Source organism: Clytia hemisphaerica, unplaced genomic scaffold (assembly GCF_902728285.1).
Source record: "Clytia hemisphaerica strain Z4C2 unplaced genomic scaffold, Clytia hemisphaerica genome assembly, whole genome shotgun sequence".
NCBI classification, from domain to species: domain Eukaryota; kingdom Metazoa; phylum Cnidaria; class Hydrozoa; order Leptothecata; family Clytiidae; genus Clytia; species Clytia hemisphaerica.
In genome coordinates this window covers 284,034-299,174 of record NW_027103910.1, presented here as the reverse complement: position 1 = coordinate 299,174, position 15,141 = coordinate 284,034, and the positions used below count along the sequence as shown (strand labels likewise).

Sequence of the window (15,141 nt, the reverse complement as noted above, 5' to 3'; positions counted from 1 at the left end):
AAGTGTTTTTCGAGAAATACGAAATTAAGGTTTTACATTTTTTGAAAAAACAAGACTCAAAAAAAAATATATATAATGGGATATGAAACTTTAGTCCCTTGTTTTTGTTATTTAGGGGCCAAAAATAAGAGGGAATAATTTTTTCCTTTATTGGTGTTTTGCATTGCTTTTGTATAACAAAAATCGAAACATTGTTTTCCTTTCTCAATATTCCAATGGAATATATATTTAGAAAATATAGCATAATTTTGACCGATAATATAGTTGAGAAAATTAGGGATAAAGTTAGACAATAAGGGTGTTTTTTTTTCTGAGCCCAACCAAGATAAAAAGGGCTTATGTATGGCGCCGATAAAATGCTTTCGTTACTTGATAAGACGAAAAGGTATGGCAGTAAATAGGACTTATAATAATATAATGATAAGATAATGACTGATAAAAATATATAAAGTTGAAAGTATATGAAATTATTATTCAATTCTTAAGAGTAAATGGATTGCAGACGGGTGGCTGCGAAATATTTTTTGTTGTTATGAAATTAAGAAAATAATGCTAGTCTTCGAGTCATTGCATGTTCGATCATGAACGATGTTGAAAGACTATGGATCGAGATTGTATTCAATTCTTAATTCTATTAACTGGTTTAGTTACAGCAGGCTATTGGGCCTATTGTCGCAACTGTGTTAACGCAACTATGCGTCCTGTCAGCAACCTTTGGACTGACTCACAGATATCTGTAAAGCCCGAAGAGCTAGATAGGCAACTTTAAGCTTTTTCCAGCAAAAAAAAATGAAGCAAAAATTTGACTTTTTAAATTTCGTGCCGATGGATAGGATCTAGCATTTTAATTGTTTTCGGAGCGCGAGATCAAAAATAGTAGGCGGCAAACGCTATTTCACATCTCTCAAACCGGTGAAATTGCATATTTTAGTCACGTGACTTTGGTAGGAAATCCTTCCAAACCTAGGCTTCACTTTTCGATAAAAGCCGCAAATCTAGCCCTTCGTGCTTTACAGATCTGTGGACGGACTACCCAATTCCCCTCACATGGCAGGGCTTAATCCGGAGTTCACTTGCCATGGGTTAGCCCGGGCGAAGGTTCATTCACTTGCTAAGTGAGCCACCGCGACTGGGAATCGAACCTTGGTCTCCGGTACAGAAATCAGAGTTGATGACCACTATACCACGGCGCCTAGAGATGGAGATCACAGATAAACCTTTAGCCTATGGGCATTCTTTAACGAATTCGTGACTTATACCTGAACTTGCGCTCTTGTAGAATTGTGAAGAAACCTTGATACCAGTAGCGTGGTGGAGGCAGGGAGCAATGACTCTTCCCTAGAGGCCGATTTTTAGGTGCGCCGAAAATTAAGGGGTGTAAAACTTTCTTCAACATGGTACACGAAAAGAACGGGTTGGTTTCAAGGTTCCATTGTACACAAATTGAAATCTTGAAATCTCCTACCTCCTGGCGGTATAATCTAGGGTTTTTAGAAGGAGGCTAGGCACCTTTAGAGTTAGTATATTTGCTCCTTTAAAACCTATTCTAGATGAAATCTTGTTTTCTCATTTATAGTGAAGTTAAAAAACATTACCGAAAAATCTCTCTTCCTTTCACTACAATGGTCAGCAAAGATAAAAAGAAACAAGAACGATCCCGGCTCATCGACGCCGGAAAACAATTCTGTGGCCGAAACTGTTCTTACGGTAGTGTAGTTCAGGCGTCATCTCAACGTCAACAAAACAGACGGCATGACGGGAACAATAATAACGGCGACGTCCTTATCGAAGACGTCGGAAAAAAGATGTCGACACATACGATGAATGGTTCACATAAAGACTTCGGCGATTTATTGCAGTCACGATTATCATTGATGTCTTTGAATCGTAAAGACTCGAGATGTTCACTGCCAGGGTATACCTCAATGGTAGACATGAAACTGAACTCACTAGCTCAATTATCACCGTTAAAAAGCTCAATGATTTCCTTAGGGAAGTTGGAAGAATGCCCGGAAAACGAATTGGAAACGAGAAGTTCAAGTACTTCTAATTTAGACCGAAGACAAGCGAAAACACCCTCGTTAATGCGACGGTTGTCGTTACGTAAAAAGTCGGGAATGAGATCGCCGGCTAAAATTGGCACTCACAAACGTAGCGGTTCAGTCCCTTTCGAAAGTGCTTTCTTAACATCAAAACCTGATCGCAAGTTATCTTTCCGCCGTAAAGGATCGCGAAATGACGAATTCAGCATGGCGAGTATATTACAAAAAGCATTGATGCCACCGGGAATTGACGAAGCGACACGAATGGTGTTTAATGCGTCACGACGGAAGGGTCGGCGAAATGCCGTATGCGAAGTCGGCGCACATGAGAGAGACGGTTTAAGAATGTATTTGAATGAAAAAATGAAAGGAAAACAAGAAGAAGTTGAAGAAGGTTGAAAATGAAGATGAAGAAGACGATTTAATGTGAGATAAATTGATTGATTATTGATTGCTTGATTGATGGTATTGATTGATCGATTGATTGATTGATATTGATTGATATTGATTGATTGATTGATTGATTGATTGATTGATTGATGGTAAATCACTTAGACAAGAAGATGGACTATCCAGGAAATGGATAAAACCCGTTGGTTGGTAGCCACATATTGAAAAGGTGTAAGATGAAGTGATATGACTTACAGTATTGTAAAAACAGTCAACCGCTAAGAAAGCTTTACTTTACGTTTTATCGCGAAAAAGGACTAAACAAGGTATATGGAATTACGTAATAGAAAAGAAGTTGTGATCTACAAGATTTAAGACAATAGTAAATCAATACGGAAAGTGAAAAAACTGGAAGAAACTTTTGGTAAAGGTACTGTGTAGGTTACAGACGAATAATATGAGATAAAACGATGTTGTGAACAATTTTTCAACAGGACACAGTTTGTAAGGAATCATTTTCGAGTAATTTCTCTTTTAATATTTTAACCATGTAGAGATTTTTGTATAGTAAGTATTTGTTCAAACAAACACGAACTTTAAAAACTTGAAAAAAATTAAAATTTTATCAGTGAAATGGTGTTTCTTCGTTTTTAAGTAGTTACTTATATGATAATATAAGGACTATGAACTGAATTTGATTGGTATATCACACCGAGATAAACTTTAACACCGACTTTTTAGAAAGATTGTGTTTGTCAAAACTATAGGAGAGAAATATAAGCTGATCAAAAACTAGATACCAATTCTTCTAACAGAGATTATATAGGTTTCTCATTGACACATTTTTTTTGACTCATTATTATCTTTCAGAGCAATGTCCCTTTCGCTACTAAATTTCAAAAAAAAAGAATAGACGAACTGACAGACAAAAACCCACTAGTATTCACGCCTCGATTCCACCGTTCTCAAACATCGGCTTATGTTCGATTGAAAACTTAAATTTTAGTTGGTTATCCTTATCGACAAGTTAGTAGTGGAAGCGAAGCGAAACGACGAGGCGAAAGCTTGATCGACCAAATTGCCGGCACCGAATTATGGTCTACTTATCAAAGATGGCAGATTATTTTAATTCCGCTAGGGATGGAGTAGCTCTATTAAGTGTTTTATATAAGATATCTGTGCAATTGAGTCCCCCTCCCCGAATTAGATCTTAAAATTTCGAAAAAGACTGGAACAGTCGAACTCACAAGTCACATTGTTGTTCGAGGGAAAATTGGCTATCCTTATCGACAAGTTTGTAACAACAAGTCAATCGAGTTTTTTATAATTTAGGAACGTCTTCATATCATAATAAATTATTGGGTATGAAAAAATATACATATAAACGGAAAAAATATTTCTTATCTTATTTACCTATGTATAATAATGTCACGCTTTGTTAAAAATAATAATTATTTGATTGATTTCATAATTCACAAATATTCTCTTTACAGCGGGGGCCATGAAATTAAAACCTTTCAAAAAAACCGCTTTACATTCTCATTCTCGAAATTGTTTTCGTCTAAGCTGTTAAGAATTAGCAAGGGTAAGGCCAACAAGCTGGATGGGTAGGCAGGCAATCGAAAGACAAACAGACAGGTAGACAGCTGAAGAAAATGAAAAACACTTTCACACCTCCTTCTCACAGGCCCATACTTGGACCCCTTCCCACTGGAAAAATTGGTCAAATAACGTCCCCAGTGGGAAATTCTACTCCACCTTGTGTCCCTACTGAAAATAATCAGATAAGCAAATCCTCACTGCAAAATATTGTTCTATTTTTTCCATCCCCACTGAATTTTCTGTCTCGAAAACAATGGAATTCAAATAACAAGCCATAAAAAATTTGGGGAAATCAATCCCCATCGAGTTTCGGTCCGTTATTTTTACCCTCAATAGCTGGAAAAACTCTAATGGGTCTGTGAGAAGGGGTGTAAATCTCTAAAGTCGGCTAAAATTGCAAGAAGCTAAACTAGAAATGATTAGAGATGGCTTAGAGGCGTAAGGGACCCAGTAGCGGGGAGCGCTAGCCCTGGTTGACAAGTTAAGCCTCGATTAAAGTCATTCTAAAATGAAATCTTTAACCTCGACAATAACATGAAAAAATAAATACAGCCAACTGTCTCTAATTCGAACTTCTCTGCAACGAATCTTTCTACAATTCGAACTTGAATACACGTTTTTTTTTTATTGGAACACCTAAAATTGGTCTGTGCTTATTTTCTAAGAAATTTTCAGCCTAAGATGTTCTTAAATGCGTTCTTAATTTTTCATACTACTCTAAATCGACAATTTCATACAAAATAAAGAGCACTTAAAATTGGTAAAATTTGGACAATTTTAGAAAATCCATCCCTAGTTTGGTTAAAACTGCTTGAAAAGAGGAAAGAATTGTAGTTTCTTGTCAAACTGAGGCTGGGCATGTTCTTACGATAATCTTAATTTTTCGACGAATTTCAGCCTCAATTTTCTTATAAACTGGGTTCTAATAAAAAAAAACGTGTACTGGTCCTCTCAGGCGGAAAATCGCTTAACATACTTTCTGTAATTGGAATCTTTCTCTAATTTGAAGAAAGCTCTCGGTCCCTTAAAGATCGAATTAAAGAGAGTCAAAAAATTGGTTACCGTCGCACATGCTCTTCAACATCTTTCTGTCATCATTTACTTTTTCTTCTTCCCTTTCCCTTTACCTTTATCTTTTCCTTTACCGCCCTTCCCTCCGCCATCCTCTTCGCCCTCTTTGGCGGCTTTTGCTCGTTTCTTCCCTAACGGTGTCTTCGCATACCAAACCTGCAAATGAAGAATACACAGTGGCCACTCGCTAATTCGAACTTCTTTTATTGGAATCTTTCTGTAACTCGAACTTAAATCTTGGTCCCTTCAGTTAGAAATCAGTATAAAATGCTCCTCTATAATTCGAATATGTCTCTAATTCGAAGAAAAATTATAGTCCAATCAAGATCGAATTAGAGAGAGACCACTGTATAATTGAAATGAGCAAGCTGAAAACCAGAGTGTATACAATACAGCGTAGTCAAGGAAAAAGAAATCTTCCATGAATATTTCGGCCAACTGACCTTATATACCTTCAAGGAAGAAATTTTAGCGGGAATTTAATTTGGCGGATGGCCAAAAAAGTTTTTTCAGAGGGAATTTAATTTGGCGGATGGACAAAAAAACTAAATTTGGCGGGAATTTAATTTGGCGGATGACGGAAAAAAAAAATTTTGGCTGGAACTTAATTTGGCGGATTTCAGTCAAATCCGCCAAATCCGCCAAATTTTCTTCCTTTAAGGTAGTATATTATAATAGTTCCTCTGAATCAAAATTGCAGTTACTGGCATCATAGGGTGAAAATTTTTTTTCAATTGAATGAAATTATAATTTTTACAAATTATAGTGGTCTTAATTATCTTTCCAACAGTTATAAATTGTTGGAATTGAAAATCCGTATTGCTTGAAAATTTGCAGGCAAATAAGAATCATGGCGTACCTAAAGCGGATGATGGACTTTAGAGGAGAGCCAATCAGATTGCAATACTCAGATCACGTGACTAGCGAGGACCAATCAGAAAGCTTAATGACTACTGACCTTGAAAGCTTCTTCTTCTTCTTTATAAATGGGTTCGATTTTGGCCAGCGGTCCAACAAATTCCGACGCTACTAACGGTTTCTTCGTTAACTGGTGAAATGAAAAATAGGAATTCATGCTGTTACATGTCGTTTTATTAGAACATTCAAACTTTTTGGATTTTCTTAACTTTTCGAGTTTTGACTCTAAAAATTAATGTCCTTAACATGTTCCTATTTTGATCATTTTGTGAGTATTTTTGTCCATTTTCCTAAGAAATCGGGTCTTTTGGAGTCCGCAAATGTTCTTAATATTTTGGCCATCAAAGCCTTATGTTCTTATAAATAAAAAACGTGTAATAATACAGTAAATCAGCTTTCAAAATATGTGAGTTTTTTATTTGTGTTCTGATTTTGCATATCTTTTTTATATAAAAAGTTAGTGCCCTAAAATGACCAAGAATAGCCAAAATAGCCCAATTTTACTAGGCTGTAAATATCTATCTCGGAAAGAATTTTTTGAGGATTAGGGGGAGTAACTCCGAGGCCATATATTTATAAAGCCTGAAGGGCTAGATGTCATGCTTTAAGCTCTTGTAAGCAAAAAAAGTGAATATCGCAAAAAATATTGCTACTATTGTTTTCGAAAACCCGCGAAGCTTTTTATTGGTCAAGCGCTGAAATTCTATTAAATTGTCACGTGAGCTATGTAGGATTTCCTACCTAACCTCAGCACACTTTTCAGCAAAAGTACGCCATCTAGCCCTTCGGGCTTTATAAATCTATGCTCGAGGCCCGTTTTGAGTTCAAGTGCAATTTCCAAGTTTCTTTATAGAACTGGGTGGAAATAAAAAGGCTTTCAACGCTTTTTGGGAAATTATAAATAGAATATTCTTGTAAAGCGTATTCTCAAAGACAAAAGGAGTTCGAGCCCTTGGGCCGAAATAGACCAATTTTGCAAGGCTGTACAGACTGATTTTTTGTGTGGGGGCCGTGAGGGGCGTTTTAAGTTTAAACAATTCCAATGATTAAAGGAGTACAAGCACTTAAGCAAGGCTTTTCGGATTCCATTGAAAAGATGACATCATATCTGAGAATGAATGGAGATTGAAGATTGACAAAAGACTCGTTTCAAATTTCCTTCATTATGTTCAAATATTGAAGAAGAAGAAAAATTGTGACACTGTCCACAACAACAATCCTATTAATTTTTTTCAAGTTCAAAGAAATAATTTTCTACTTCAATGAAAATCGTATAAATTATGATAATTTGAAAACGTGTTTAAGAATTAATCTGATAATTATGGGTCATTAAATGACTCATTACTTTACGGAAAAATAATCCTTCTTGAAAATGACACGCGTATCTTTTGTTCTTTATTGACACCGATAACAATAGCAATTAAAAAATTCGATTTTCATAAAGACACATGTGTACATTTCCCATTCTTGACAGAGCGTGTGTTTTAAACCTCGCTCCCCGCCTCGTTCCCAAAAATCATTCTTTTTTTTGCGTCGCTAACTTTTGTATGTCCTTCCCATTTGCCTCGTTGCTGTGCAGAACTATTCTAAGGCGAAACGCATGCTGAATTAAAAAACGGGGGTTAACAGTGACAACTTTGTCTCGTTTCCATGTAAATCAGAGATCTCCTCTGACATACGCTTTATGAATGTGCTGAGCCCAAAAGCGAGACTAGTTTGTTCTTATAAAAAACCTCTACTTGAATAACCAAACCCTCTTGGTTTATTGTTAAATTTGTCTTTCAAAAAGTGTTCTAAAGTCCGCAAAGCCTTAAAATAAAAACCAATTTCTTATTCTCAATGAAAAAAATCGTGTAAAGGTCGACAAACATTTAGCGGTCCCTTAACTTGACCAACAAATAGTTATAAATCTTACACGTTTACAAACTATATAAGAACATCAGGCTTCGATGGTCGAAATGTTAAGAACAAGTTAAGAACATTTTAAGGCTTTAGCGACTCTAAAACAGCCGGTTTCTTAGAAAAATGGGCAAAAATGCTCATAAGCCTTCAAAAATTTTGGATGTTCTTATAAAGAAACGTGTACTTGGTAAAAAGTCTCCCCATAGATTCTCATTGAAATTCATTCGATAATCTTGATAGCAGTAGTAGTAAATTTTAATTTAATATTGAATTAATTCATTTAAATTGCATAGCAGTAGTGTGCTTATAGAAAAAATGATCTGTTGAATTTGAGGTGTTACAATAGTTTCTTTGAAGTTTAAAATTTGTCACAGTATTCATTTCTTTGTCAATTAAGAAATTTGTAAAAAGAATTATTAGAACATTTTCTAAAGTAATTATTAAATTTCTTTAAGCGTTAATTACCCTGACCGTCAAAGGAATGTATTAATGTAATAATTATCACAAAAGAGAGGGGATTATCTCTTTGTATAAGAACACGTTTCACTTTTGATAAGAAAAGATATAAAATTGAAAATTGAAAACTAATAAAATCCAAGACAGTTAGTTTGGAAATATTCAAAACGAAGATAGACCAAAAAGCTATAAAACTCTTGAAATTGTCATGTAACTGAAGGGGCTTTAAAAATACACCCAACTAGATTTTGTTAGGGTGCAGAATAATTTAGTTTTTTTATTCAAAATGAGATTTCTTATAAATGTAAATGCAATGTAACAGACTAAAATTATGATAACGAGGCCGACTTGAAACGGACGCGAAAATTAAAGCGAAAATCAAAATTCCGTTGGAAAGTCTCTGCAGAAGCGTAATTCAGCTGCAAAAAAAAATCATTCCACTTTTTATTGACACAAACCCCCGGACAACAACAAATAAAACCGTTAGGACGTCGAATTAGCATAGCAACCAATTTCAGTGCTCCAATTTCGAAATAATTAGTTTTCTTTTGTTGTTTTTACGACCATGCTTTTTAACACCCATTTAATTAATAAAGAAAAGAGAAAACCGCATAGCATCTTCGTTCGTTTGTACATTTCTGTTCCACGCGAGTGGATTGAGGGAACGTCCCAAGGGAGTGCGCTTGTTTAAAGGGACGCTAATATGAGTTTTTTGTTTTAAGTATAGCTAGAAGCGTGGCAAACTTTTTTTTTTAAACACGATCGTCGAATGGAAAATGACTATTATGTTTTCAGTCTCATTTTGAAAGTGAGGTTGAAGAGAAAAGACCGCTGTACTGATTGAAAGATAGAAGAGAAGAAAACGAAAGTAGCAAAACAAACCGCTGGACAAGGTTATCAGAAGTTACAAAATAACCGCTGGGCACAGAATGTCGAAAACTATATCAAGTCATCAATCAAACACCAACTTATTATTCAAGCATCGTTTAGATTATTTTCAAAAGTTATGCTCCAAGAAAAAAGAAGATTTTCATTTTGACGAAATTGAACTAGGTCGTTACTTGGGATCAGGTGGTTTTGGGACTGTTCATGAATGCTTGATAAAGGGACAAAAATACGCACTCAAACGTTTTCATATTACCGCTCGTAACGCGCGGGCCGCTCAAGAAAGTTTTACATCCGAGAACATGGCTATTCGACTCCAACATAGAAACATAGTCAGAACATTTTGTACATTTCTTAAAAACCAATCACATTATATCTTAATGGAATATTTGAACGCCAGAACTCTTCAATCAATTTTGGACGATGAAAACGAAACCGTTTTGTCGAGACGAAGAATCAAATTTGCAAAACAAATTGCATCCGGGCTTGCATACGCTCACAAGAAAAACATTGTACATTTAGACTTGAAGCCGTTAAACATTCTCGTCTCCCAGGCTACAGATCAATGCAAAATCGCTGATTTCGGGTGCTGTAAAGACCTATCTGAGATCTCATCTCCAACAACTCCGACAAAGACAAGCTTAACGGGCACTTATTCTTACCGCGCGCCCGAATTACTACGCGGGGAGCCAGCGACGGATAAAGCAGATATCTATTCTTTTGGGATATGTTTATGGCAAATGGCAACCAGAGAAAGACCTTACGGTAATGAAAATCATCAGGTCATCATTTTTAAAGTGGTCGCGTATAATTTGAGACCGTGCATACCTGAAGATACGGAAAAGCTCTATTCACAGGTTATGACTGGCTGTTGGGACCAATGTAAAGACAATAGAATGAATGCTAGAGAAATTATACAATTTTTTACAGAACATTTTTAATCTTATGTAGTTATATTGTAGAGTTTTTTCAATTTTGATGCATCTTTCGGATACTTTTGGGAGACAGCAATCTTAGATTTTTCTATTTCATCTTTTCCTGTTCTGATTGTTTTTTATTTTTTTGGTTCCCAAATTCTTTTGTACTTACTTTTAGGGAAAATTTTGTGTTCTCCTCATTTCTAAAAATGTTCATAAGAACATCCAAAATTTATGAAGCCTTCGGACGTTCGAATGTGTAACTTTGTTGTTCTCAAGATGTCCGTAATTTCACCATTTTGTGAGTATTTTTGTCCCTCTTGCTAAGAAATCATTCAGCAAAGCCTTAAATTGTTCTTAACTTGTTCTTAACATTTTGGCCTTCGAAGCCTTATGTTCTTATATAGTTTGTCTTATAAAAAATGTTTACTGTTACTACTGTGGAGTCTTCTTTTTGTCATAAAATCTCCCTTATAAAAAAGTATGTATTGGATGGATAGGGATAAAAATTTTTTTGTATATTATGTAAATAAAGCATTTTGTTCATTTTTTATTTATAAGAAAAAAAAAATCAAATTTTTAGAAGTTGCAAATAAAAAGCATTGTTTTTCAAATATTTAATTTGACTTGAACTATTTTTTGATAGTACGGAGTCTCGCCATAATTCGAACCTCTATAACTCGAATGTCTCCTTAACACCTCTGGTCCATTCAGATAACAATGCCCCATAAACCGTACTCCATAACTCAAAATGTCCTTAATATGAAAAATGTGTTCCCCGTGCGTGTTCGAGTTATATCAACTCCTTTGTATTTCAAAAGTTTTGATGCAATGAAGAAAAATTGAGAAACATTGTAGATTTACCGTAATTTGACTCCAATTTTTTTTGATATTTCAAAACTTTAGAAGTACTGATGAAAAATTTCAAAAGAATTAGTGTAAGAGAGCGTTACTAAATTTCGATTTTCTATTTCTTTGGCTTTTTCTTTGCCCGTATTTGGTACTGTAAGTTGGTCTAATGCCGACGCCCCTCTTCTAATAAGTCGGAATCGCTGATGGAAACAAATTTTTCTTTGCTTAGCGATCAGAGTGGAAAAATATTTTGTCTATCAGTGATCCCGACCTTCCGATCATTCCTATCTTTAAAGAAGGGTGTCGAAATTAAAAGAGGAATGTCAATATTAGACAAACTTACGGTACGATTCGAAACATAAGAGCAAAATAACTGAAGAATCCACGAGGCCTCATTAACACGTTTGCTGTTGACTACGTTTTTTTCATAAGAACATCCAAAAGCCCCCGGATGTTATTAACTTTTTGAGTTTTTAAGCATGTTCTTTTTGTCCATTTACCTTAGAAATTGAGTGTTTAAGAGTCCTCAGATGCACGTATTCATGCCAGAGCTCAGAATGGATGATCTGTTATGAGATCAAAATCTGTCTCAGAAGTATGTGGACACTTTAGTTTTTTGACCTTTTAGCTCAGCATCACGATGTTTAAGACAGAAGATGAAATCTTCATTTTTTCATCTTCATTTCTCATCTTTATTTTTCAATTTTTTTAAATCTTTTATCCTTTAGATTTTTCACCTTGGAAATATCTTTCCAACGGTGTATAACTTTCTAGCATAGTATGAATGAATGCTGAGAAGATGTCAAAAAGTGTCCACAGTTAAGCATACACATATTTTTATAAGAACATCCAAAATTTTGAAGCCTTCGGATGTTCTTAACCATTTGAGTTTTAAGCATACATGTTCTTATTTTCACCGTTTTTTGAGTATTTTTGTTCATTTTCCTAAGAAATCGGGTGATTTAGAGTCCGCGAAGCCTTAAAATGTTCTTAATTTGTTCTTAACATTTAGGACATGGAAGCCTTGTGTTCTCATAAAGTTCTTATAAAAACGTGTACATGTTTCAATTGCCCTTATTGTGTTGTTGAAGTTGTTGTTGAATGCTAGTTGAAGTGACCTGTAATGTAATCTCTTAGAAAATTCAAACTTCTTCGTGCATGACACGTATTTGCTCTAGGGCTCCGTAAGAGAGCATTCGCGATACCCCTTAGAGCAGAGTGATATGTGCAGAACAGATGCTCTGTTACGAGACTAAGATACCTGTTGTTTGATAGCCCAGTAATTTAGGACTTTTAGACAGTCTTTCGATTGTTTTCACGGGGTCCACGGCCAGCCGGCTATCTTTGAACTAAACGGAACATTGGAAGGAGCCGGGATTCGAACCACGAATCCCTGGTTTGAGACGCTGAAGCCTTTGACCACATGGCCATCGCCCCTTAAGCTCCTAGCATACCTGTTGTTTGATGCGTCGGTCAGTGAGCACTTGTTTGATGACATCAACCATATGTCCTGGTGTGTAACCATCCGTCACCTTGCTCAAAGATGAAATATCCAAAGCGTCTGTCACTATACCACCGTGTTTCTTGATTAAACTTGGCCATAATACTGTTGTAAAAAATAAAAAAATTAAATCTTTTGATTCTATTTACAATCTTGGCCAAAAGTAAATGGAATTCCACTTATTCTATTGTTTTTATGGCTCCTCTCCCCCTTCCCCTCTCTACAATGTTGCTGAGTCAAGTTGGACTGAAATTCAACATTGCATAAGGGGGTAAAGGGGGGAACTTGTGAATTCATACCAAAAAGTGAGGAATTCCATAACTTTTGGCCAGTATTGTACTCAACCTTCTCCAAGTCCATTCGCTTTCAAGTGTGCACTAAATTTTGGTTTGCTTATCATTTTTCAAACCAATTCTTCAATTTTGTCATATCATATACAGTTGAAAAGATAAAATTAAGAGCACTATGATCTTTTAGAAAAATAATCAATATACCAATTCACCGAGAAGAAATCGTATAAGATATATCATCACATACTGGTGTGCCACATAGACCCAACAAGTTCTACTTACAAAATCTGGAAGCATAATCAGGGCGAGGGAGGAGTAATAACTTTTGAAACGTCTGACAAAATGGTTTCACTTCAGCGTCTTGTTGAGAAAACACAAATTGTTAAGGAAAGGAAAACGTAACTTCTTAGTCTTAAGTCATTGTGTGAACCCGGGGGGGGGGTCCAACTTATCCAAAAGTGCTTTATAGGGGGATAGGAGATTTCCAGAATAAAATGGGGGTTTGAGATTTTAGGGGGGGGGGGGTCAAGTAAAAAAAGGGGGGAGGATGAAATGAAAATGGGGGGTCAGACCCCTCTGCACACTATGCTTATGTATGTCGTTTTAGGAGCTGGGCCAAAAAATTGAAAATTTCCTTTTTAATAAGCCTGGAATTTCAAATTATAGGATTGATAGTTCAAAAATCAAATGTTCAGCGTTATCTTTTAACTACCAAGAAAAAATTTTCATCAAAGAACTTTTCTTCTGTGTCGTTGGGGTTTTCCAGAAAAAGTTTTTACCCCTCCAGTTGAGGATATTGATTTTTCGAAGTATCGAACCCCCTGGATATCCTACTTTATTAGTAAAGATATCCACACTTATAAAGATACTTACCCCTGGATATCGTATTTTTTACTTGAAAAGACACTTTACCCCCTGGATATCTGCTCCCTTGTAGATATTTAACTCCCTGGATATCCACTTTTGAACAAAAATCGTTAACCCCGATCGATATCCAATATCCTCAACATGGGCACGGACTACTTCTGGAAAAGCCCATTAAAGGATTCTAAATAACAGGTTTTCTAAGTCCTTCGTCCGAACAACGACAATTCCTGAAAAGGATACTAAAAGGGAAAAGTGAAGTTCCGAGGAGCAAGACGCGATCTTCTGCTTTCATTCCTTTCACAATCTTTGGGAAATCTTTCTTGAAACGTTTCGGATCCGTCTGAAATCAAGAAATGAAGAAATAAACTGTTAAAAACGAGGTGTGCTGAAATTTGCGACTGAAGTTATCTCAAAAGACCCAGAGGTGCATTTAAAACTTTTTTTTAGACTGGATACCGCGATTAAAGTGGACCAGTAGTATATGGTAGTTCTTGATTAAGCCTAAAATTTAGTAAAATAACTTAGTAAAATTGCTTAGTAAAATAGTCTAACAATAGGACAAAGCCATGTTTTTATTTTAAGGTTTGCAATGAGTTTTGGTGGTTTTTTTTCTTCAAAATGGTGACATTGTCAAAGTACTTCTAGTCTACTTCACTGTGCTCAGTGTCATCAAGAATGATCAGTAAGCAAAGTTCAGTCAGAAATAGTCTCTATATTCTAATTCAAAAGCGGCCCAAAGGCTCACTTTTGATAGCTGTCTAAACATCTAAACTGGGATGGCACGACTCTTTCTCTTTAGATATCTCCACTTGAATTACTGAGCTGAAAACAACATACCCATAAAGTCCTATTTTCAAGTCTTAATGATTCGGGTCACTTAATCACACCATCCCGTCTATAAAAAAGCCTTGAGTAGACTCCGAGTTTTCAATACACTCTTCTCGAAATGCATGAAATAATTGCGAAACTCGTTTTCTTTTGTTGCAGTTTTGTTTCAAAATTGAAAATGTTCTCTTGGGAAAACATATTACATGTGTAGATATCGTTTGAAGTAATTATTTAATTTGAAAACGAGGCCTGCAATGCTGTTGATTTATCTCGAGAAGAGAATTCTAATTCTTCACCTTATCAGTTTTGGGTAATTTCTTTTGGAAGGTCTTTTCACAATCACCAACGTAAACAACTGACGGTGCTAGTTGCCTGGCAACCTTAAAAGAAAGAAGAATATTAAACTATGCATTCTTTATTTTGTGAGAATAATTTTATGAGGATATCGAGGCTCAAAATACGGTAAGGAATACTGGAGGGCATAATATAAAGTAAAACTAATGTTATTCCGCAAAAGTAATCTAATTATCATGTAGCATCTATAGTATTAAATAACACGTATTATAAACGACTCTAGTCCAAGATAGAGCCGAACAAAATTCGTTATATGAAAAGAAAAT

At 35.5% G+C, this 15,141-nt stretch overlaps 2 protein-coding genes across 2 annotated transcripts in view; one reads left to right on the top strand and one right to left on the bottom strand.

The window, feature by feature from the left end:
* Nucleotides 1-3,807: 3,807 nt before the first annotated feature.
* The window catches only part of LOC136809180 (dynein regulatory complex protein 11-like), a 32,743-nt gene continuing 21,409 nt past the window's right edge, over nt 3,808-15,141 (bottom strand). Inside the window, exons 22-27 of the mRNA XM_067065699.1 lie at nt 14,818-14,901; nt 13,934-14,033; nt 13,109-13,186; nt 12,490-12,641; nt 6,064-6,153; nt 3,808-5,261 (exon numbers count right to left, since the gene is read on the bottom strand). Of these exons, the coding sequence (XP_066921800.1) occupies nt 5,133-5,261; nt 6,064-6,153; nt 12,490-12,641; nt 13,109-13,186; nt 13,934-14,033; nt 14,818-14,901 (633 nt within the window). The 3' untranslated portion in view covers nt 3,808-5,132. The remainder of the gene's footprint in view (nt 5,262-6,063; nt 6,154-12,489; nt 12,642-13,108; nt 13,187-13,933; nt 14,034-14,817; nt 14,902-15,141) is intronic.
* On the top strand, nt 9,035-10,294 carry LOC136809181 (serine/threonine-protein kinase mos-like). Its single transcript, XM_067065700.1, has one exon. It carries the CDS (start codon nt 9,311-9,313, stop codon nt 10,205-10,207), a length of 897 nt encoding a protein of 298 aa, XP_066921801.1. The 5' UTR covers nt 9,035-9,310; the 3' UTR covers nt 10,208-10,294.